General features: G+C 34.0%; 1 protein-coding gene across 1 annotated transcript in view; it reads right to left on the bottom strand.

Annotated features, from left to right (window-relative positions):
- Window positions 1-25,384, bottom strand: part of LOC124369401 (E3 ubiquitin-protein ligase HUWE1-like) — a 164,986-nt gene that overhangs the window by 79,439 nt on the left and 60,163 nt on the right. The window contains exons 18-31 of the mRNA XM_046827405.1: window positions 24,775-24,976; window positions 22,613-22,776; window positions 20,942-21,064; window positions 19,875-20,106; window positions 19,564-19,686; window positions 18,205-18,453; window positions 14,542-14,745; window positions 8,627-8,800; window positions 8,201-8,395; window positions 6,075-6,242; window positions 4,913-5,175; window positions 3,542-3,782; window positions 2,683-2,842; window positions 2,325-2,522 (exon numbers count right to left, since the gene is read on the bottom strand). Coding sequence (XP_046683361.1) covers window positions 2,325-2,522; window positions 2,683-2,842; window positions 3,542-3,782; window positions 4,913-5,175; window positions 6,075-6,242; window positions 8,201-8,395; window positions 8,627-8,800; window positions 14,542-14,745; window positions 18,205-18,453; window positions 19,564-19,686; window positions 19,875-20,106; window positions 20,942-21,064; window positions 22,613-22,776; window positions 24,775-24,976 — 2,696 coding nt within the window. The remainder of the gene's footprint in view (window positions 1-2,324; window positions 2,523-2,682; window positions 2,843-3,541; window positions 3,783-4,912; window positions 5,176-6,074; window positions 6,243-8,200; window positions 8,396-8,626; window positions 8,801-14,541; window positions 14,746-18,204; window positions 18,454-19,563; window positions 19,687-19,874; window positions 20,107-20,941; window positions 21,065-22,612; window positions 22,777-24,774; window positions 24,977-25,384) is intronic.

Here is a 25,384-nt window from a genome sequence, read left to right as displayed (position 1 = left end):
AGTAGTAACTTCAGGTAATGAAGAGGATAGGCCTAGAACACCCAAAGTTGTTTCCACATCCAATGAGAAATTGAGCCCTAACCTAGCCTGCTATGATAATTCAACTGATACCTTACAGTATGACATAGTAAACATTGTACAGCTAGAATCAGTTTTGAAAGATGTTGCAGTGTGTAGGGTTTGTCATGGCAACCTATCATTTAGTCGAAAACCATTAGCAGGGCTCGCAGTACAAATTTCCGTCTCCTGTAGCTGTGGCATGACAAAAGCTTTTTGACAACTGTCCCAAAGCAACAGATATTAGGCCTAGGCCTATTGAGGCACCAAGCAAAAGTTCACAATGCTACTATGACTTGAACCTAAGGTTAGTATACGGCTTGCGTGTAATAGGAAAGGGCTATACTGCTGCCCAAAACTCTTTGCGGCATGATGAATTTACCCGCTCCGCCCAGCAAGTTCAATCAACATGAACAGTTTTTGTCCAGCCATGTAGAAAGTGTGTGTGAAAACTCTATGAAGAGAGCAGTGACAGAAGCAGTTATTGAAAATGGAAATTTTAATGACTTATGTGTGTTGCGGTTGACGGAAGCTGGCAAAAGCGAGGCCACACCTCGCTAAATGGCGTTGTCACAATTACTTCAGCAGATACGGGTAAAGTAATAGATATTTATTCAATGTCAAAATACTGTAACTGCCCTCAGAGAACAAGCAACCAACACTTAGAAATATGCAAGGCAAATTATGTAGGTAGCAGTGGAGGTATGGAAAGCTGAAGGTGCGACTGCAATGTTCAAAAGATCCGAGACTAAATACGGTGTTCGCTATGTGGAGTACCTTGGAGATGGTGACTCCAATGGCTATGCAGCAGCAGTTGTGGCAGAAGCACCATATGGCCCAGATGTGTCCATTCAGAAGTTGGAATGTGTAGGACACGTCCAGAAGAGGATGGGGACAAGAATAAGGGACTTTATCATGAAAAATAAAGGCTTGAAGCTTTCTGACGGAAAATCTCTTTCTGGGAAAGGTAGGCTAACAGGGAAGGCGATCCAACAAATCCAAATATACTATGGACTAGCCATCCGTAGGAATACACACAGCGTGGAAGCCATGAGGCGAGCAGTTTGGGCGTTGTACTGTCATGTTTCAGTCTACTAACGATACGCCTTTACATATTTTAATGCCCAGACACCGAAGACACATGGTGTAAGTATAACAAAGCCGCCAAAGAAAAAACTAAATATGACCACAGCCAGCATTTTCACCTCTCACCTGTTCTAATGAAAAGCAATCAAACCTATTTTTAAATCTTTGTGCAGCCTAGAACTACTCAGAAAATGTCTCAAAGGAAAATCTCAAAATCCTAATGAGTCTATGAATAATGTCATTTGGGCTCGGCTCCCTAAACGCACCTTTGTTACACTAGGTGCTCTTAGGCTAGGTGTCTATGAGGCAGTCCTATCATTCAATGATGGGTACAGCTCCAAAGTGAAAGTTTTAGAGCACATTGGGCTAGAACCAGGACTGAATATGCGGTTAGCTTTAAAACGTCTCGACACCCAGCGGATTCGCAAAGCAGATAAAGCGGCTACCGACATTGAAAAAAAAATCAGGCAATCAAGGACTTTAGCCAAAAGGAAGCTGGAGGATCTGTATCAAGAAGCAGAGGATCCAGACAACCCTTCCTACAGTGCAGGCCATCATTAAACCAAGGTATGAGTCCAAAATATGCTACCTTCTTGCTTTTTCTTGATTGCCGAAACTTGTTATTTTTTAACTTTGGGGCCCTATAACTCAAAAACTACTAGGCCTACCCCAGTCAAATTTTTATACAGTATTCTATTACTATTGCCTAGTTCACCCCCTCATGGGAATTTATAAATATCTCTTGTCAATGAGGCACAGTAAAACATTTTTTACTTATAAAAAAGTTAGTTAAAAAACAATAAATTATAAAAAAATTATAACTTTTTTAATTTTTTTTTTCAAATTTAAAAACCTCATGATAAGACCTAGATTATAAGCTATTTAATAAGTAAAATAAAAATCAGGACTCTATCTATAACCATTACAGAGATATAGGTTCCCAAGTTTAACATTATGTTCTTATGGAGGTCGGACTGCCCTTAACATCTTCACAGCGACATCTGACATGTACCGGCTTTAGAATAGCCAGGATAGTATCAGTGAGTGCACAACACAGAGATCTTCACGTAACAGAAAATACCTGCAGAAGTTTCCGTCTAACACAGAGATCTTCACATAACAGAAAATTACCTGCAGAAGTTTCCGTCTAACACAGAGATCTTCACATAACAGAAAATTACCTGCAGAAGTTTCCGTCTGATTTTCCTCATCAGCTGGTGTCTCGTTCGCAGCCTCCAACTCCTCCTGATAAGCCTCCAACAAGAAGTTCAGCAATTGCACGACCGTGCGCTTGACCAGCACGTCCACCTCTTTGGGGCCTCCTTTAGGGTTCTCAGAAGGCAGGCATTTCATCAATAGTCTATGGTCATCTTCTTCACCTGGTCATTAATTAAGGAATTAGGATCACGTTTGACAGTACAAGCATGTATAATATGTTATAAAAAGCTACAGAAATCTGTTAGTTGGATCAGGCATAAAAATAACTGGGTAAGTTCCATCACTAGTAATTATAAAAACAAAATATATTTGCAAACTCACTGCGTTTGTTTAGGACAGATATATCAACACGCATGATCTCTCTGGCTACATTCATGAAGATCCTAGGATTCCTACAGATGGCTGGGGCACACTCACGAAGAATGTAGTGAAGTTCTTTGAATGTTGGCGGTATATTTGGTAATGTCTTGAATCGAATCACCTGTTTGACAAAAATAGTTATTAGAATTATTTCAAACATGTGTTTTCCTAAGTATTAAAAGAAAGTCAATTTTCAAACTGAAAAACAGATAAATGTGGGCTTCAATATTTTGAACTGGATATAGACGGCATTATTAGGTTTCATGAACAGTCTGAAAAAACTCATCCTTCAATTATCAACATTATTTGACTTCTAAAAAAATTGTGAAAAATGCTGCCCAATTCCTTTACCTTCTGGCAAGAAAACTATATTACATATTGTTGCTGTTAGCGCCTTTCTATTACGTCATTGCATGTTAATAGTGGGTATTGCCCAATCATTTAAAAAAACAATTACATCTTTACTCTATCAACAAGTGTCTTTAAAAAATTAAATTTATAATGAAACCTTATTTTAAATACTCATTATAATATATATAATTATTGAGGCTATGTCCTTTCAACTTTGTCCAGATAAGACAAATTAATAGATATCCATTATTTTAAATATTTTACAATCCTTTTTATCAAATAACATTAAACTTTAACCTACAAGGAATAATGCCAATTTTTGAAGTATTTATTAAATATAGTTTTGCTCAATCTGTTTAATCATAAAGGGACCTCCAATTAGTGATCATATACTCTTTACCATTTTATTGCATGGTCGATTTTTCAAGAAAGCTTATACTATTGTTGACACTTATAAGATATACTGTACCCGCTCAATAGCAGCTGTGATGTTAGCAGGCTCCTCGAGGATGTGCCGGATCAACATAGTGGCCAGACCAACAAACCCCGTGAACGCTGAGGCCTGTGTTAGTTTGAGCAGCTGCGTGACCACACCCAGCTCAGCAATATAGCGAGCATGCGCATAGTCTCTGGTAAAGCGAACACACAGCTGCATAACCGCGTGTAGTGTGTCTGCATCCACTGGTTTTGAGATCAGCTGCATGCAGGATCTACAATAAATACGTGAATTCTGTAATGTTTGTTTTTAGTAGGGTGCAAAATTTCACTTGTTACTCTAATTGATATGGATAGTTGCAGCTAGCTGGGTATTACCCAGCGGTCTAGAGAGGTTTCATATATTTCGATTATCAAGTGTTGACTCAGAAAGTTGATGCGTGGTTACAGCCACGATTTCGTTATCGCTAACACTTTCAAGGCCATATCACTGCATTGAGTTTTTTGAGATTCATATTCTGGGAACGTAAATGAAGTATCTAACCGACGACTCGTACTCTATTGTTATACCTTTATGGTGGAACAAATTTAAGCAAGTAACCTAATTTTCCAATAATACTGTAAGGTCGAATTATCAATCATTAGAGAGGTTTATTTACTAGGAAATACAATGATGAATTTATTTTACTCGCAAATTACTGAGAGAGCCAGTTAGCGCAACCCACAGATATTGGTATCTGCAGTGCTAGTCGTCCATGTTCCGTTAACTGAGAAGGCCCATACTTTAGTAGACGATCATGCTCTAGGTGGCAGCAGTTACGTATGGCAGCACGCCATGCGAGCTTTATTACAGCCACGCCATTTAAACCATTATCTCGCTACTAGTTTTTTTAATTAAAATATAAGATACTATTGTATTGTAGTATTTCACTGTTCTGGCAAAAAGAAATAAAAATTGGAACTTTATAACTCAACCAAAAATACAGTTCACATTTAATTTAAAAGTCTTGCTTATGAATTAAAAATCTATAAAAATTTCCATTATTTTTGCTATTATTAGTTATCTATAATCAGGACAAGAATCTATGTTATTTGGACTTGATAAATAACTTATTTACAATCGATATAAATACTTTATTATTATTATTATTATTATTATTTATTTTTGTCTGCCTCGTTCTTGAAAATGCTATAAGATTTATGTTTGAATTTATTAGAAGCTTTTTACTATCAAGTTTTGCATGTATTGACTACTATTTAAAAACTGCCCAGACATTACAAAAATTAAAGCAAAGGCATAATCTAACATGGCCCAAACTGCAAAATATTATGAATCACCTAAATGAAACATTTATGAACATATAGTGGAACCACTCTTATTTCAACACAAAAAACATAGATTTACCTCAGAATTACTTCAATGTCATCTGAGTCCACACCAGCAATCCTTTCCAGACCAAAACGGCGATGAAAGAAATCTACATAATATTCAGGCTCTGAGAGGGATTCTACCGTGTCATTGGGATCTTTGTCTTCGAGATTCAAGAATCTTGAGATAGGAGCTGGTACTTCTGTGGGCTGGTTTTCATAATTACTTTTTGATAAGGATTCTTTAGGTTCCACCAGGGTCATCATAACAGGTCGTGCTTTCCCTGAATCATCATTGATCTGTAGACAGAGCATTATTTATGTCACTTAACTACATTCATACAAACACGATACCTCAGATTCTGTATTTTAGATTGATTTTGTCAACTTCATTCTACCTAGCAATATAGTAAAGAAAATATGTATGGTGTAAAACATACGGACTACACCTTCAGCCAAATGTTAATAGTACATTTTCATTTCTTTTGAAATGTTAAATATATCATTAAGATCATAGGTAAATTTGAGTTAAATATTTTTTAAATTTAATTTGTTAATGTTAGTTTTATCATATATATGGTTAAAAGTTTCACAGTTAGAACCAAAGAGTAAATGTTTTCCAAAGGACCATTTGCTTTACTTGTTTAAAATATTGTGGCCAAAACTTGTTACATGCTTAATTATTACTTCTGAATTTATTTATATGCACAGAAAACCTTAAAAACTTTTCTAGTCTTAAAAAAAAAAAAAAAAAAAAAAAAAAGCGCAGTTTAAGAATATGCCCAAACTATCAGAATCGTGGCATACGATAAAATCCGTACTGTCTTATTTTAGTTTATTGTGCACATTACAAGTCACAAAAAAGCCATGATTATGAAGGAATACATAAATGTATTGATTTATAACCTGCAAGAAGCAAACTTGAATGCGTAACGCAAAAAATAAATGACCACCATGCGGATATTTACGTATGGCATACTACTAACACAGGCATTCATGGCAGGTATGTGTTAAAAAAAAATGTTTTCATTTATTATGTCTTCTTCCAAAAAGCAGAAAATACATTAATCTTAGTTCTTTTAAATCTCTAAACGTATGCCAAATTTTCTTTAAGGGTTAAACGATTTAGAGAGAGTGCAGAAACCTTTTTCACACAATAATAAACACAACCTAAAATGAAGTGAGCAAGATTCTGATACCTGACACATGCTGGCAAAGGCAATGGTGTAACGTCTGCGGCCACTGGTGATTGTGACATCTCTGTCACCTCTCCAGTACGCCTCATTGATCAACTTGTTGTTGTTTGGCATGTATAATGACCACTTGCCAGATGCCAAGTCCAGCCACCGCCAGATGTGTGTTGTTACCTGCAGGCATGCAAATTACGCTAAGTATTATTTACACAAGATAAATCTACACAAAAAAGTTACTAAATTTAATTATTTTATGTTGTAATATTAATATATAATTTAATGTATGTGGGGTTTGTACTTCTTTTAATGGAAATTAATTAATCTTTAATGTACACACCATGACAGTACATACATATTTATGCATAACTTTGTCCAGGGTTTTATTTTTTACAAAAGCTTCAGAAGAGAATTTAATCTTTTCTTAGTATCCTTAATATATCAGAATATCCATAAAATCCTTGAATAAGGTTAACTAGAAATTCCAACCTTTATTGTCATAAGAACTGATGGCTTATTCTTAATCTTACGTCTTAATCTCATTTTCAAATTATGAGTCTCCCTGATAAATGTTGGCAAAATGACTAAATCATGGCTAAGCAGGAATTGTATCCTTGTTTTTATAAGATTTCCCTTAACCCCAGTTTTTGGCATTTAACTGGGAGACCGCCCAATTACATGACTGATTCTGCTGTTTAAAGTGGGATATATTGGCGAAGGATGAAAGGTGCATAAGTGTAAAATTGTATGTGTAAATGAGAATTTTGTGGCATGAATGTAAAAAATTTTAGATTAAAATTTGTGACGTTTGCTATACAGTGTAATATTGTCGCTGCAATAAAGCTGATTTGATTTGATTTGATTATAAGTACTGTTAAAAACCAAAGTCTGGCTATACATACATGTGGTAAAACATACAACTTGAATTTATTAAGCACTACTAATAATCACGGCAGATGATATTTTGGCTACAATAAAGCTCAATGATAAGACAGTGGATATTGATAGTCACAAAGATAAAGTACTTTGAAATACATCATACGGTACTTCAAATCTTGAAAACAGAAGAGAGAGAGAAAGAGAGGACCCACATTGTATATACATTGAACACATGGTATTTATAATGCAGGAGTTTGTTTAAGTGTTTTATCTTATTAAAAGTGATCAGAAATAAGACAATATTGTTTCCTACATATTCATTACATGGGAAAACTTAAGATGTGGCCATCAGTACGGTGAGGTCACTTATTGAACCAGGGCCATCGTGATTTCTGAGTAGAAAGTGAGTGAGAGGAAGAGCTAAATATCAGATGTTACCGAAAGAGAACCTTGACACAGCACTAGGACACATTGACTGACTCATTCAATATCACAGGAAACAGGACCATGCATCACTTTGTGACAAAGTGTTAAAAAAAAACTTCAATCACAGGTGGAAAAGATGTGCTTTGACAAAAAAAATAATGGTTGACAGATTTTTGTGAAAACAAAACGTTTTGGAGTTTTAGCTTATTCAAGCAAAATTGTAATTACTGCATACATACATTATTTTGTTATTATAAATACACAATCTTTCTTCCTTTATTGTAATATTACAAGATTTAAATCAAGTTAATCACAATTTCTAGCCACTTTTGGTTATTTTACATATTTACTATTGGCAAAGTAAGGAATGCAAAAATAGTTATATATTTCACCAGTGCAGTAGCTCTGCACTCTATACTCTATGTATGTGAATTTTATTTCATTCATAATTCAGAAATTGGTAACAGGTGCTGGTGTCTGTACATAAAAATGAATTTGTTTCTATTAACATCTATATATCTTATTTTTTAACTGCCTTATTTCTTTGTTACAAACTACTCACTAATTTCTTCACAATTTTCCGATGACTAAAACGAATATTAGATACATAATATCATCCGTGTCATTAGTTTCAATAATATGTTGTTTACACCTTAATATGTGACATTAAAATATTTATGTAATGCTAGGATAAAGATTATAGCCAAGAAATTATTAATAAATTTAAATGTAAAATATTCTTTTTTTGACTTTTTCTATGGCTGTATTATGACATTGTCAATGATTGTAAATATCTATCGATAAATAAAAGCTTATTTATTGATTAATACCTTGTGCATCTCTATTTTTCTGTTGACACAGACTGAAACCTTCTCAAGAAGATCAATGAGCAGAAGCAAGGGTGCCATCCACTTGGGTGTTGCGTCACCCTCTCCCATAAACTCTGTCACATGTGCCATCAGTCGGATGAGCACAGAAAGTAGACCTGTCGAGTGTACCACTTTGGCGCACGGCACTCGTATCTCCTATGGCATTAACAAGTAATAAGCACACTAATAAAAACTGCTCAGACAACTGCATTTTACAAGACATTTACAGTAGAGTCCTACTACTCGGTAATGCTTGGTTTTCTTTAATTTAAAAACTAAAAAGTTTGTTTCAATATCATACTGACACATGTAAATTTCAAATATTTAAACTTTAAGAATTTGTAACACTTGGAGTAGAAGGATATGAAGAATAACAAAAGCAAATACCTCAAACAGCAGCATGAAGAGGTGCAAATTGCCCGCAATTCGCAACGAGTATGTTGAGTTTAGCACAGTCTCGTGGATGTCCGGTTTGGGACGACCCTCCCTCGGACTGTATGAGTTCCTCTTAGCCACATTGAACACGAGTTCTTCCAGTAACATGTTCACATTATCTATTGTCTGAAACAACAATGGAATATACATTACTTTTCATCGTTTCTTCGGTAATTTTATAAATTAGTATTACCTAATTTATACCTATGCTATATAAAGGATGACACCAATAATGAAAATGGCCTATTACTGCCTGACAGAATTCTGCTGTGGCGTCTACAATGGACTGATATCATAGGTGTTTTCGCTTGATACAAACGAGTGATGAACTATTGACGGTGATGGACTCCACCTGTAGGTACTTACATCTAGCCGATAGGTATGTGATATCTATATGATAGCATTTAGCTGTAGAACTATTAGTGTCAAGATATATGTTTGTTCTGTGCAGGAACCCTCTACTCAACAAGGGAATTTAAGCAAAATTTTAGCTTATATTGAAGAGGTAAGGCAAATTGTCATACATTTTGTTATTTTAATTTTATTAAATTCTGGTAAATTTCACTATCATCAAAAGATAACATAAAAATAAAAAAATTGTTACAATCAGCTGTTTTTCTTTGTTTGAAATTTGTTACCAGAATTCACTGTGTAGGGAAAGTCCACTTGGGCATCCAGACACCACTAACAGGAAAAATTTGCTTTTATTAAACATTCCAAAGACTTATTTTTATACTGGCTGGAACTGACAGGCTAGTCAGCTTTACCGTTGACAGTCTGTTCACTCATGTACCAATTCCAAAAACACTCAAAATCTTAGAATTTCGGCTAAAAGAAGATGAAACGCTCAACAAGAGGACGAACTTCTAATCCAACACCAAACGAAACTTCCCTCATAAAGACAGCAAACTTAATGAATTATTATCCCACACAAACAGCATTTCTCCCTCGATTCATCTAACCATGGAGTTAGAAGTCCAAAACAAACCTCCCTTTCTGGATTTGTGTGTAGTAAGAGATAGGAGTATCTTTAAAACATCAGTTTATCATAAGAAAACACAAACACAAGCCAACACCAAAATTTTCAATAGATTCATATAATTTATGTCAAAGAAGCAGTCGCAAACTCTTTGTTTGACAAAGCAAAGAGCTAGTGAGATAAAGATGGGTTAAAAGAAGACATAAATAATGTAAGATCAGATCTTGTAAAAAGTTATAACCCCAGTCTGTAATAAATAAGTGCAAACGAAACAATAATAAAAAACCTGGAGTCAGAACATGAAAACAAAGAAAAAATTACTTAGATGTGCCAAAATTATCTAATAGTAGACAGAAAATATAATATTAGAACCTTTTTAGAAAACAAAACACTATTAGACAAAATCTCGTAAAAACCAAGCTAAATGGCACTCAGGACTCAAAATATTGTGTTCACAAGATGAAATGTTCTTGTAATAGAGAACCCATAAGCAAGACAAAAAAATCAGTTAATATAAAAATTTAAGAACATAACGAAAATACGAAAAAAATGCTAGTGGAAAAGTCTAAAATTGCTCAAAATTGCTAGTATGAAAATCATCATATGAAATGGAGAAGCCAACATAATACACCGCCAGGAGAATTTCTTTAAATACAAACTTATTGAGGCTTCACACATAAAATTAGCCGACCAACAGGTAAGTCAACCTTCGGTTAATGTTAGGCCACTTTGGGTACCAATATTAAAAGAAGAAGTAATTAGGAAACTAAAAAGATTTTAATAAAAAACTTCAACAAACAAAATCTGTAGACACACAAAAACATGACATAGGGCCAGGGGCAACTGCCTTTACCTTCCCCCTCCTGACAGTTGCCTTCCTATCTAATTGTTTCAAATGACACACTGCAATACCACAAGAAATGCTGACATTGATTTTATTGTTAGTGTCCCACTTTTGCCAGTGCTGGTGTGAAGTTTTTGTGCTCGTGACTTGCATCCTGTGCAGTGACAACGTCTGGGTCCATTTAATCCTGTCTGGACTAAAAGCATTATCCGTGGCAGTCCACTACCAAATGTCGTAGTACATGTATAAACTCATACATTACAAAGACAATTGATTTTAAAATATCCCATAATTAAGATCATTACACTGCCCTCATCGTTTCACACAAGAATGTTAAAGAGCTGGAAATTAATGCCTACATTGCTGCAAGTATAGTAAAACAGTACAGTCAGGAAAATGATCTTGTACTGAATGAAGAAAAAACGCAACAGCTTTTTTTTGGCCCACAAAGAAGGAGTGCTCTCGAGCTACCCAATGTCTCAACATCTAATGAGGCCAAATACCTTGGGATAACCCTAGACAGTGATCTCAATTGGAAAGCTCATGTAGACCAATTGTGCAAAAAACTTAGCACTGCCCTATACATCATTAAGCGACTCAAACACATCCGCGACACAGAAACCTCAAGAACAGCTTACTTTGCGCTATTTTGAGTCGTTAATGCGCTATGTACTGACTATATGGGGGTTTTCATCTCAAAGAAATCTACAAAGGGTACTGCTCCTGCAAAAAAAGGCCATCAGAATAATAGCTGAACTGGGCTTTCGAGATTCCTGCAGAGGCGGCCAACCTGTATATCAGCGAGGTAATAATATATGCAGTTCACAAAGGACTTTACCAATTCTTGGAGACCCATTCCTATAATACCAGGAACAGAGTTAACTATAGACTCCCTGCACACCACCTGACTGCCTATGAAAAAAAGCCTTCCTACATCGGGGCAAGGCTATTCAACATCCTTCCATCAAAGCTGAAATCACAAAGAAGCAACAAGAATTTTAAAGGAGCTCTTCTTGACTGGCTAATGGAGAGGGAGTTCTACTCTGTTGAAGAATGCCTGCAGATGGGGAGACCTTCTCATTGAATGACCATTTACCTCAAGCTAAAAACTCTTGACGCCATGACTGTACTCTATGTCCATGTCAATAAAGATAATTTTGTCTTGTCTTGTCTTTGTATAACCTTTAGAATAAATTGACAAAACACTTCATTTCCGACATACTCTGTTTGGATTGCTGTGAGTTTTGCAAGTGAAATTCTTCTGTAAACAGCAATGTCAGACACCAACAAGATTAGTGTGCAACTAATGTAAAGGATACCATTCGGTTTGCTCCACTAAATACATGCACATCAATCTAAACCAAACGTGTAAATAGTGTAAATAACTTTATTGTGTTAGAGAAAATTATTATATGACAACTTCATATGCAAAGAGAACCTGCTTTTTATTATAAGTTGCATGTGGACCTTTGTAAATAAGCAGTTTTTTTTGTAATGCATTAATTTACTTACAATCAAAATAACATATTCTAAATTTGTATACAATGAAAAAAGAGATAGTACCGTTTCTTGCACTAAAAACATTTCTTTTCTTTGTTTTATTCAACATTTTTTAAACTAGTTTATAAAATGTAATAAATATATAATTTATTATTAATTTTATTTTAGTAGAATACTTATACATGTTTACTAAAAATATGTTAAAAGTCCCTCATTCAGTATAGTCAGTTTTGATAGAAAGTGCTTGAAAGACATAATTCAGTTTTAGCACATACAATTTGTTTAACCCTCCGAGCGCTTTTCGTCACGGCCGCGACTGATTAATGCCTAATATGACGGCCAAAGTCGCGCCCGTGACTATATAACAGCGCTTTGTTTGTTTGAATATATTCATATTAAAATGGCATCAAAAGTAGTCAAATTCGGTATAAATACTTCAAATACGGTAAAATACTTTCGTTTGACGGTACGTTACAACTGCATACTGCTGACAGCTGACTACGGTGTTGCGTGATTTTACAAACATGTATCGTGATACTTTGGTGGAACATTCTAATGAAATTCGGGATGTTTTAGATTAATATGTATCTAGTAAAAACGATGCAAGTGACATTGAAGCTCCTGATATACCTTCAGACATTTCACTTCGTGATTTTTCAAGTGGCAGTGGTGAAGAGTACGAACCGGACACTAATGAACTTTCAAGCTCTGACGAAGGTGAGTCGGATACAAACGCTAGGCCTAGGCCTAATCCAAAACAAAATAGGAATACAAGGCCTACAACCCTGCCAAATTGTCCTAGAACCCCCATTGCACTTCCTCCATAAAACAAACAGACAAGGACACGGGTTTTCTCACCTGAACCTGCTAATAGACATTAGTTTCCGGTTAGGAATATTGGCCCAAGAAATGTAATGCCTAGGAATAGATTTTTCTTGATTCTTAGCCATTTACATTTGACCCTGGCTAAAAACAGTTCACCGTGGAAAACCAGGTTATGACCCATGGGTCAAAAAGCTCGATACCTTTTTGACCACCTTTAACAAAACTTTCAAACAACATTTCGTCCCTAACCAAAATGTTTGTATAGATGAATCCTTGATTGGTATGAAGAACCGCTGTTCATTCATACAATATATGCAAAAAAAAAACATGGCCGGTATGGAATAAAGAAGTTTGAAGTGTGGGACAGCCAGACCACTACTACATTATGCATGTTGAATTATACAGTGGTTCAGATTTCCTAAGAGGAGACCCCAACCCTTTCAGTAAGTAATTTTATCATCAATAGAAAAAGCTTATCTGTTGGACAAGCACTACCATGTTTCTTTTAACCAATTCTACACAAAACTTCCACTGGCCAAAAGATTGTATGACAGAAACATGTACATGACCGGAACCACAAACAAATCTTCTAAATTTTTGAATCCAATAGATTTGAACCACAAACTTGGGGCCAGAGAAAGTATGCAGTGCAGACAAGAACAAGCATATTTGGTTGGTTTCAAGCAGAAAGTTAATTGAAAACCGGTTTATTTATTAACAACCGCATGTTATGCAGAATATGTTCATATCCAAAGCAAGAAAGGTTTAGAGGGAGTCAAACCATTAGTAATACATAGATATAATCAGTTCATGGGAGGGGTAGATGTGTCAGACGAATCTATTTATCATACTGCAGCAGAACAACTTCAAAATACTGGAAGAAGATATTTTTTTTAATTTTATTGACATGGCACTTTTTAATTCCTATGTTCTCTACCGCCAAAACACTGACCAACCTCATTTAAGAATTGACTTTTTGGTTGGAATAATTGACTCTTTGGCACAGCCAGAACAAGAACCACCAGCTGCTCCAGGTCCAGGAGATAATGTTGGCAGTAATCATTCCATCGCCCACCTTTCAGGGAATAAATAACACCAGTACACAGTTTGCGAAGCAAAAACAAAAAAGCCCAAAGCAGATTTTGGTGCCCTGGCTGTAATACAGGCGTGCACAGGGAATGTTTCCACTTATTAGAACATTTCTGGAGTCCCCTTACGCCTGGGAGGAAAAGAAAGGCATCACAAAGCAGTGACTCTTAGTAAACCCGGGGAAAAAATTGTGTATATAGTTGTAAATTTTACAGTTTAGTTTTTATTTTAAATATAAACAAAGTGTATATATTTGTAAAGCTTATTAAATTTGGAATAATATGGCTAGTTTGAAACTGTGTTTTTGTGTACATTAGGACATGACAAAATGTTTAAGTTTTTTTTACTTCGGGCTACATACCTGAACAGTTAGTAAGTACAATATTGTTATACTTCTCTTATTCCTTACTGTTTTTTTAATATATTGATATATAACATAAACAATTTAATTACAAAATTGTATTTTATACGGTTTTAAAAAAAAAAGAATTGTAAAAACACTAAAAAAGCTGTGGCACTAAAGGAGTGGGTATGTGGCACTCAAGAGGGTTAACTCTAGGTCCTAGGGTAAAGCAAACCTTTATTCACAAAAAAAATTAATAGTGCTATAATGTTACTCTAAGTACTCACCTCTGTTGCCAGTGCGTTAAGTAACTTGTAACAATACGATTCTCCGTTGCGTCTTATGATGATAGTCAACAGATCACAAGCTCTGTAAACTGTCTCTGGCATGCTCTCGACATAATCAAGACATGTTTGCAGGACTTGATTTGAAAACCGAGCAAGAACATCAGTGTCTAATGGCTCCTCCCATAAGTCTTGCTCATCACATTCCTATAATATACAAATTGTGTTACTACTTAGGGAAAGTCTAAATTGTTACCTCTACCTTTTAAAGAGCATCATAAATGGTATTTCATTCATCGGAAATATAATCCAATTAAACTGGAAAAGTAGGAGAAACTTACCTCTATTAAATCAGAAAGAACTCTTCTTATTGACATAGAAACAGACATTATAGGTTTTCATTCAATAATACAATATCCAGTGTTTCCAAATTGTAGAGATAAAGAGAGATGTAGTACTTATAGTGATGTACATTTTACACACTATAGTATTAAGACATAACATATAAACAGTATATACAGCTCATGTTTCGAGTAATTGAGTAAGTCTACATTTCCACATTGGATAGGAAGGCTGCAAACGTAATATCATCTTATACTTAGGCTAGTTGGCTTTCTGGATTTGGTTACCCACAGATAGGCTAAATCTTATCTCCTTAGGAGTTATTGATTCGTAAGATTAAGTTGTGATTTCGCTACACTTCTGTGAAAGTCATTGAAATCACAAGCTAGTATTAATACTAGCTGGGAGTTAAAAATAGTAAAATAACTAATCAATCAATCACAATTGAGGATCTTGTTTGAGGTAAACCAAATCAGGAGAGCTATCCATTAAATCAAGCAAAAAAAACAATTAAACAAGATCCGTAATGTTCTGTTCTTGGACCCCTACTGTTTCTATGCTACATTAAAGGACTCCCACATGTTATTACTAGTAATGAAAAAAATTAAGTTTACCTCTATACTTATGTAAATTAAAAAAATAGTACCAATTCATTAGATTAACTAATAACAATAAATTTGCTTGGCATAAATAAATTCTTCTGTAAAAAAGAACTAATATGTGCTAAAACAAACTTCATGCCAATAAAAATATAATTTCCAAGTAACCAAAGACAATCTAAATAATTTTTAACTATTATACAAGAGGTAATCAACAATTCTGAGTATTTGATGAAAATGTAAATTAATATACAAATAAAACTCAGTAAAACATCTGAATTTTTTTACTGAGTACGCTTTGCATAAAAAGTTAAATTTTGTGACTTCATTACATTGAAAATAATTTTTTCTTATATCCATTTAAATATATCTTTTCATATTAATGTGAAAAGGTGTGACCAGCAAGAGAATATGGACAGAATATGATTTAGCAGAAATGATTCTGTTCAAGAAATTTTATTAGGATTATATTATGAAATTTTAAATCTTGTCATTCTGTCAGGAAAGATTTAAAATATCTCGGCATATACAATAATCTATACACAAGGCAAGATTACACTTTTTTATCTAAAGTTCGTTGAGCACTTATTATGGAACAAGAATTCAAGGAAATTTTACAGCAATCAAAATGAACTGTATATATTGTTCAATAGCGAAATATAGTATGTCAAAATTACATAAGTGACAATGCAAATTCAATTTGGCAACATTGAATTAAAAAATTTAAAACTATGTTAAATGAACTGATTAGGAATCAGCAAGGCTGTCCTACATGGGGCACTGGTAAAGTTACACAGCGGTTGAGAGTATACAATTAACACCGGAACTACACATCAGTATTGATGTGAACTGTTGCACACCAAGTGTGGTTATTATGCATAATGATCAAATTCATTAGTAAAAGTGATGAATTAGTGACTTTTACAAGTCATTATACACAATAACTAATGTAATTTGTCTAAAGTAATAGTATAGATAGGAAAAATATTTACTGTGATTATACATTATGAAGAAAAGCTAAGTCAAGTTGGTCAAAGTAATGACATCAAGATGGTGAGGGAAGTCACTGGACAAAAGGGTCTAGTGACCAGCTAGACCTGACCTGACCTATCCTGACGTGACCTCAACTGACCTATCCTGACGTGACCTCAACTGACCTATCCTGACGTGACCTCAACTGACCTATCCTGATGTAACCTCAACTGACCTATCCTGACGTAACCTCAACTGACCTATCCTGACGTAACCTCAACTGACCTATCCTGACGTAACCTCAACTGACCTATCCTGATGTAACCTTAACTGACCTATCCTGACGTAACTTCAACAAACCTATCCTGACGTAACCTCAACTGACCTATCCTGACGTAACTTCAACAAACCTATCCTGACGTAACCTCAAGTAACCTATCCTGATGTAACCTCAACTGGCCTAAAATGCTCAAAACTTACCTAACCTGCTACAATCTGACCTACCCTCACCAACCTGGCTTGCCCAACCTAATGTTGGATAAAATTATAAATAAAGCATGATTTATCATTTTGACCAACTTTAATCAGATAACATGTATAATGGCTGCATAAAGTGATAAATATAGCATTATTAATTACTTTGACCAAAATCACTAGCTATACATTATGACTTGTAGTAATTTAACGGTCAATCCAGGTGTCAAGAGTCCTAACAGCAATGTTATAATCACATGCATACATAAATCACAGCATAAAAGTATGCATGGGGGCGTCAAGGGGGATATTATGATTTGGAGTGCCATAGTTAATATATCAACAAAGAGAAAGCCGCTGAGCAGGTACTCATTCTCAACAGATGATAACACAACAGTTATCTCATTATTACAATAACTGTTTAGAACCCACGGTATATTATGATACATAAAATCACTGTTTTGTTTACTAGATTTTTCAATGTTAGAAATATATGTAAAAAATTAGTTTTAGCTGTTATGAATGAAAATGTATTGCTACACTAGTTGTTTTAGAACCTGTGTTATTCTTACTACTGTTGTTAGTCTTATAAAAACTAATAAAAGCAGTTACTACTTAAACTCTTACTATTTTAACTCTTTATTTTTACATTAAATAAGTATACCTAGGTTGTTTATACAGTTCCCGTAACAACTACTTAAATATTTTTTTTAAACCTCTAAGGATCGTTTATGAGGTAGTTGAAGAACTTTAAATTATTAAATATTTGTTTAAGTCAATGGATTGATACGGTGAGGATACAGTATTGTTCATTTTTGTAACAATAAATACAGCTGACTGATATAAAAATATACGCTAAAGACATTAGCGAAGTCAAGTTAATGAATATGTAAAAGATTTGTTAGTAACAAAACTTATATCAAATTTAATTTTTCTTATTTTTAATAAGTTTCCAATGATGTTCACAAGATCTGAAATATTTCAAGGTCTTGTCTGTGAACCATAATAAATCGTAAAAAATTTCTCAAATCTACGGACAGAGGAATAGAAATAACAATTGACTGGAAATACGAAACGAAAGGCAGTTATAAAGTGCGGGTGCTCCTCTTCCACCGGAGAACGTTTTAAGACGTGTTGATATATAATTATTATTAGTATCTCTTTCCAATTATTACTAATTAATATAAATAAATATATTTATTTATTATTAATTAGTAATTATTTTCAACAACTAACGCATGCCCAGCTAAAAACAGACACACATTCTAGTTAAACATACCGTTGAGGGGCTCGGTTGAACGTTATGCGGGAAAAAGTTGTTTAGTAAGTAATCGGTGGCATGTTCAAGTGTGGCAGTGAGAATGAGTGCCTCGTAGCAATGCTCTCGTGAGAAGCCCATATCCATGAGCTGAGTGAGCTCTGTAGGGTTTACCTCTGGCCTGTGTTCCCTACCGGCACCACCTCGTCTTCCCTCTGATGCAGCAGGATTCACCAACACTGTGGTTTCGCTTTCCTTCTGTTTGCGCTCCTAGCGAACATCATCACATTAAAATAACTGCACGGTATGAAAACTGACCAACACAAAACCTGAGTCAACACAGAAGTCAATTGCTGTTTGTATCATTAACTTTCCATTAAACAAAAATCAAAGTTTTCACGAGAGTCTTCCTCATTCGGATGAATCAAAATAAACACAAACATCAATTAAGCTACTGTATTGACTTTGGTTTCCGTTTCTTTATCCTCTTACAGGAAAGCCACAATACAAGAACGAAGTCACACAATTCTCTGAAAAAATGCAGAAATGAAACAGGATCAGAAAAGGACAACTAAAAATTGGGTCTGGAAGTTTAAACTCCTACTAAAGAGAAGCCACAGAGACAAAGGTCACCTCAACGTACAGAAAATGGAAAGGTAAAAACAGGATCAGAAAAGGACAACTAGAAATTGGGTCTGGAAGTTTAAACTCCTACTAAAGAGAAGCCACAGAGACAAAGGTCACCTCAACATACAGAAAATGGAAAGGTAAAAACAGGATCAGGAAAGGCCACATGAAAACTGAATCACATCAAGACTTGTGACAATAACGTGAGTCTGAATTAAAATGGTGTCAAATCTACATGGAGCAAAGGGGGAAGTGGAGACAGTGAAACAAGAAAATTCAACCAATACCTGAATTAGAACTAATCCACATCAACACCAAAATTGCACAATAATCCTCGAGAATCTATCAACACCTTGAGAAAGTTTATAAAACCAATCATAGCATGTTAAGCTTTGGAAAATTGGAAATGAATTAATGAACAATTCAATAATATTCTGAAACCAATCCAGAAACATTGCAAGTACCAGCACACATGAGGTTAATGAAACATCTTACAAATCCCAGAGAGCAGAGTTTTTTTTTCCCAATTTGAAATTAAATTCAAAACATTACAACCAAAGTCCAATTTATCTAAGGTAACTTTGATAGAACTAATAAATTAAAAATCCAAAAGAGAAAAATAAAGTACGAGATAATCACAACCCTATAATATAGTCATGAACATATATATTGCCAATTTCAAATGTGCATGAAATTTAAAATAGGCAAACTTTTAAAGTTTAGCAGTATGAAATACATAGAAAATTAACATACCTCTAGCAACATGTCTCCACGAAGTATGTGTCTGTAAATCGTGAGCATTGTTTCTGTAATTCGTGCTCCATAGTTAGGAAAGGGTTTGCGCCCCCAAAGATATGATAAAGCATTGAACGCCATCTGAAATAAAAATAGTTGTCTTAGTACAAACATTCTTATGTTGTTTATGTTGTATATTGAGTTAAAACATATTTTGCTTGAATTGCTTTAAAAAAGTTAAAATTAAAATATAGTTTATTGTATAATATTTACTCTCACTAAAATAAGTTTCCAATCTCGTAATTTTACCAATCATGTAGAAAACTGACCCTATGAACTTGTTGCACATATTTCAGAGAGCTGAAGTAATTGCTTCCGGGCATAAATCTGGAGGGCAGCATGTGAGTGGATTCATAGATCGCTTTTGGATTTGCCATCTTCTCGAGTAGAAGCAACCAGGCATCTATAAATTCTCCGGTGCCTTCAGGGAGGTCTTTGGATGTCGCTGTGGCCTCCATTTGTTGGCAGGTTCCACCACCACTCAGAGCCCATAGGAATGTGCTGATACAGAACATAGATATAGACACCTTTCATACAGGAGTAAACTCCTTGCTATGTTAATATATATTAAAATAAAGGGAACTAATTTTAAAAATAACTTTATTCAGTAAATTTACTGTTTTTCTGACAACTGTCATATAAAAGTTAAACAATTCAAAATATGTAAATTATTGGTTCAATGTACACGAAAGTTATGTGAATTAACTCTTCATATGCCACTAATAAATCTATTAACTTTCCAGAGAAGACAAGTAAAATAATTTTGTTTCTTTAAGTTCAAAGCTAATTTTTATTATAGCTAAATTGTAAAATGTAAAAGAAAAAATAACTGTAAAACATGACATTTTATTTAAAATTAGCGTATTTATTGATAAAATAGAAAAAGAACTATTTACTAAACTGTTTATTTCAAATAAATTTTAATTTCATTGTAAAATGTAATTAAATTGACAAGTTTACTTACATTTTACTACAAAACAAGATAAATATTTCAAACTAATCACAACACTACCACACGATGAATAATAACGGGATACGTAGTAGACGCACACGTTGTGACAACCGACTAAACATACAACAGATATGTTTGGTCATGGCCCTGTAGGAGACGCAGAACTGACAAGCAGGCAGTAGGAGTTAGAGAACTAAAAAAACTCTCCAAGAGACATTATCTATAATATCAAATATACCTGTTTTTGGTGTTTTGGTAAAAGTCTTGTCATTCTAATATATCCATCTACGGCGTAGGAAGGGTTAAAATAAAAAGAAGTAAAAAATATAGGTATAGGTATGGTCAATATTAACACATAATTATAAATAAAAAATCTATACTCACTCAAAAAACGCTTTTTGTCCTTTAGACTTAACAAACTTGAGAAGCATAAGATGGTACGGATATCTCTTCTCATCAAACAACATCGGCTGAGTGAATCCCACAGAACATATCAAATAAGTGAGTCTGGAATAAAGCAAAAAACATTTAATCAAAGATTATATCAATTACAATGAATATCATACAAGATTGTATCTATTACTGTTTGGTTTTGGACAAATCGTGGGACAATATTCAACAAACAGGTACAATATAACTGGTATGTAAAGGATGTTCCACTCAAACCAGACACTTTTTAAACCCCTTTTCTAAGGTGTTACTTTATTAGACTGTTGCTTTGTTTAGAACAGCTGAAGTAATGTAAACCTGGAGCTGTTGAATTTAACAGCAATTACCATAGTTCACTTCAACCTTGTACGTTTGGGCTATGACATCATGAATTTGTGCAGACCAGTATACACCAGCATATGTTGTTTTAAAACATTAATTTGGTATATTTTATTATCCAAAAAGCCAGTATGCAGGTTGCGAGTGTCTCAAATCGATTGTGAGAGAATGAATTATTGTTAAATAGTGAACTTATCTTTTATGAAGTGAAATATATGTTCATGAATGTAGAGAGTGTCTAAAATTTATAGTTCTTGGGTTTGATTCTTGACATTTTTAAAATGTAAACATATGCAATGTTATTCATAATTTTAGAAGTCTTTGTAAGAGAAACACTTTGGCGAAAAACAAATATTAACATATCATTTTTATTATAAAGTGGCAAATGAAATCTAAGACACTACGTATTACACTATAAGTTAGCTGGCCACTTTTATTCACCAGATTTGCTTTTAAAACAGTAATACTACAAAGCCATTCAGTGAATTATATTCATGTCACAAATAATAATAACATCTGCAGTGAATTCAGTATTGAGACCACAATTTTGGTGTAGGTATCAGAAATTGAAACCAATTTTTTTTGTATTAGCCCATTCCTAATTGAATATTACATTTTTATATCATTAATTAATTGCAGTATTCCAATATAAAATTGGTTGTATGATTTTACCGCTTTGAATAAATAAATAATTACCCTAATTTGTGTTTATACATTTGTTTTATAAATTGATAATATATTTCACTATAATCATAAAATAATATTACTTGCTGCAGTTATATGAACAGCTGATTTTAATCAAATAGACGATTACCATTCATCTTTTCTCTCACATTCGATTTGAGACACCTAACATGAAACATCCTATATATATATATATATATATATATATATATATATATATATATATTTATATCTTGAAAATTAGTTTTACTGTGCAAAAAACAAGACTTTGGGGAAAGTGGATTTAAAACAATTATTTTTTTTAGTTTTTGAGGTTGAATCTATTAAAAATGGAAGACAAACACATAATAACAGAGTTTAGAATGTAATTATATTTTTTAACAAAAAAATTAAGCACTTTATACTTTAACTTGATATTAATTGCAAAGTATTAATATGGCATTAGTATATTGCCACGTATTACATTTAATAAAATTCAATTAGTTATTTATTTTATACCCAATCCGAGAAGGGATCTGATATTTTTACTGGATTTGGCCATTCCATCCAACTAGTAAAAATGTATCATTAAAACTAAATGGTTTGAAGTAAACAGGAACTGACTTGAACTTTGCAACGGGTGAATTAGGCAGATAATGGGGACTGAGCCCACGGGTGAGAAGGGCAGCCAGGGAGTTGGCTACGTTGTGCGCAGAAGGGGTCGGGGATACTGGTGTGTTGGTCAAGTGGTTGCCTCGGCGAGTGCGCACAGGGAACCCTACACACAGCTGCAACAGATGAACGTTGGGTTTTACTCTATATGTCTATTCAGCTATTCATAGTCATTAAAAATGGGATTTTAGAGATAGCAGATTATACCTTATAATTTTAACTGACAACATGAACACACCAATGGCATATTTTAACCCTAAAGCATGAAACTAATAGACCAACAATTCCTCACAAAAATGTTAAGTCAAAAGTTGTAATCCTGACTGTTGATACTGAGTACTGGCAAGTACAGACTATTAATTACATATTTAATTAAAAATTGTTTTTATGTCAAATTAACCAATTAATTGTGGCTTTATCATGGAATAGGATCTGTGGTGGCTGGACGTTCCAAATTTCGCATAAAAAAACTGTCCTTGATGATTACTAACACTTTTTTAATTCTGTTAACCACATTATTAATTCATATAATGATTAACGTCAAAATAAAAACGAATGTAATATCAATAAATAGTAATTTATAGAAAATAATTCTGAAAAAGAGTTATAAACTATGTATTTTGCACTTCATTATGCAGTAATATTGTTACCAATATGCAAGGCTGATATTTGACCTTATCAAGGTGTAGAAATATTTTAAAATATAAGCTGAATACAATGTACAATATTACGCAATACGAGATCAAAACTGTTATTAAATCCAGGTTGTCTGAATGGGACCTAACTAACAAATTATCACACAAAATCTAATATCCTATACAAATCCAGTAAACTCATGCCAAACACTCTGATTTATTACCAATAAAATATTTTGTTTTGTACCTTATTTGAAAAAACTGAATCAGCTTACTAAAACATAAACCCTAGAAATGAGCACTCCTTCGTTGCTCACCTAAATCTTCTTCTAAATGTAAGAATGCCTCAGAAAACTGTCTTCTATGGAAGTACATTTGAGTTCTGAGGAAAAGGTACATAACAGTACACACCACGGTTGCTCTCAGAGTGACCATAATTAACGTAATCAAAGATTTAGAATTTGCCTTCAGATAATACTGACACAATAGAATAACACCATCAAGACACCACAACTAGACATTTAATTCAATAACTAACTGTACTGAAATTACTAGATAAAATAAATAATAAATATAAATAAATAATAAAATAAATTTTTAAGTCAGTAATACAAGGAAGAAAGTGGAAAGTTGGGATTGAAGTCATATCCGGGAGATTGCACTCACAAACTCTGAAACTATATAATGTGATGTAACGTAGCAAACGTAGGAGGAAGTTCTAACAATGACCTACACTAGTAGAGTAAATGTATTGCGTTAACCGAAATCAGAGGTGGCTTTTGCAAACACATCATCGATAACACCACTCTTAGTCGCAATCAGACACCGTCAACGCATTGTGTAAACAATTCCGTGATATGATCACCCGCACGTTGCCCATTCTCATGCACAGTTTTACCACAGCAATAATCCAATTAATTGATTACCGATTTTAGATGGTGCTCATTATTTTTTCTTCTTTTCCAAGTTCTTTTAGTGTAAAAAACTCTTTGCAGAGATTTAATACACTTTAACAATGAGATATCCTCAAAGTTTTTAACTCCTCGCTTATTCCAAGTTGGGTGGTTACCCATACAGCACCCATTGCCATTCAATACTGACCAAGAGAACTGTCTGTCATCTCTCTAAGAATACAATTCAACCCCTAACCAGGAAGACTTCGGTATTATTCGCCTAATTAGTATTTTTTTTATCGACAATGCCGTTTTGAACCTGATGGTTAAGAAAACAAATTCATATTCTTATAACCACATCAACTGAAACAGGAAGAATCTGCCTTAGGTCTTTCTTGCAGAATTGGGTTGAAGTGGTCTGTGATGATGAAATGTTGGGCTCTCCTCATAGACACGGTTCTGTTGGAAAGAGAACAATAGAAACCTATCAGTTTACACGACCCTATATGTTTTTCTTACATGTCATCCCACTGCAACGCTGAAAAAAAGCAAAATTTCCTAATTTTACAGAAACAAACAAATTTACCTTGACCAGGAGACCAAACAGTTCTGCAAGGGCCCTCCCCAATCTCGATGAAGCTCCCAATAAAGGTTTAATGTACTTTAGCTTGATGTTGGGAGGAATAACAGAGGTTGACTTCGATGAAGATCGGTTTGAAAAATTTCTCGTCGTCCACCTCCATATTTTCTTCTTGCGATTCACTGGATATATCCATACTCTCAGATTGCTGAAACAAACCATACAATTGTTATACATACACACATATAATCATGATATGTTTACAAATTTATTACGGCTTTGAATATTCGACATGACAAATGGAAATCTATATTGAAAGTAAAATTTCCATATCCAAATTTGTCTCATGTTTGAGAAGTGACAGATACATTTAGATGTTAATTGTAAACCACCACATGTGAAAGTAAGAAAGGTTAACACATTGACAGACTATAATTGTCTCCCTTTTCAATCACTTAGATTATATAAGAAAATTTGCTCAGATGAGTTCACAACTAACTCTCATAATAGTTCAAGAAGTGAAGTAGAGATGAAAGATGCACTTCAACAGATGATGATAAATAATGAGAAGTTTGTACAGCAAGCACATAAGTTATATAACACATTTAATATATAA

The sequence above is a fragment of the Homalodisca vitripennis genome, chromosome X (genome assembly GCF_021130785.1).
Source record: "Homalodisca vitripennis isolate AUS2020 chromosome X, UT_GWSS_2.1, whole genome shotgun sequence".
Classification (NCBI taxonomy): domain Eukaryota; kingdom Metazoa; phylum Arthropoda; class Insecta; order Hemiptera; family Cicadellidae; genus Homalodisca; species Homalodisca vitripennis.
Note: the sequence above shows the minus strand (reverse complement) of the source record. Positions and strands in the feature narration are given on the sequence as shown.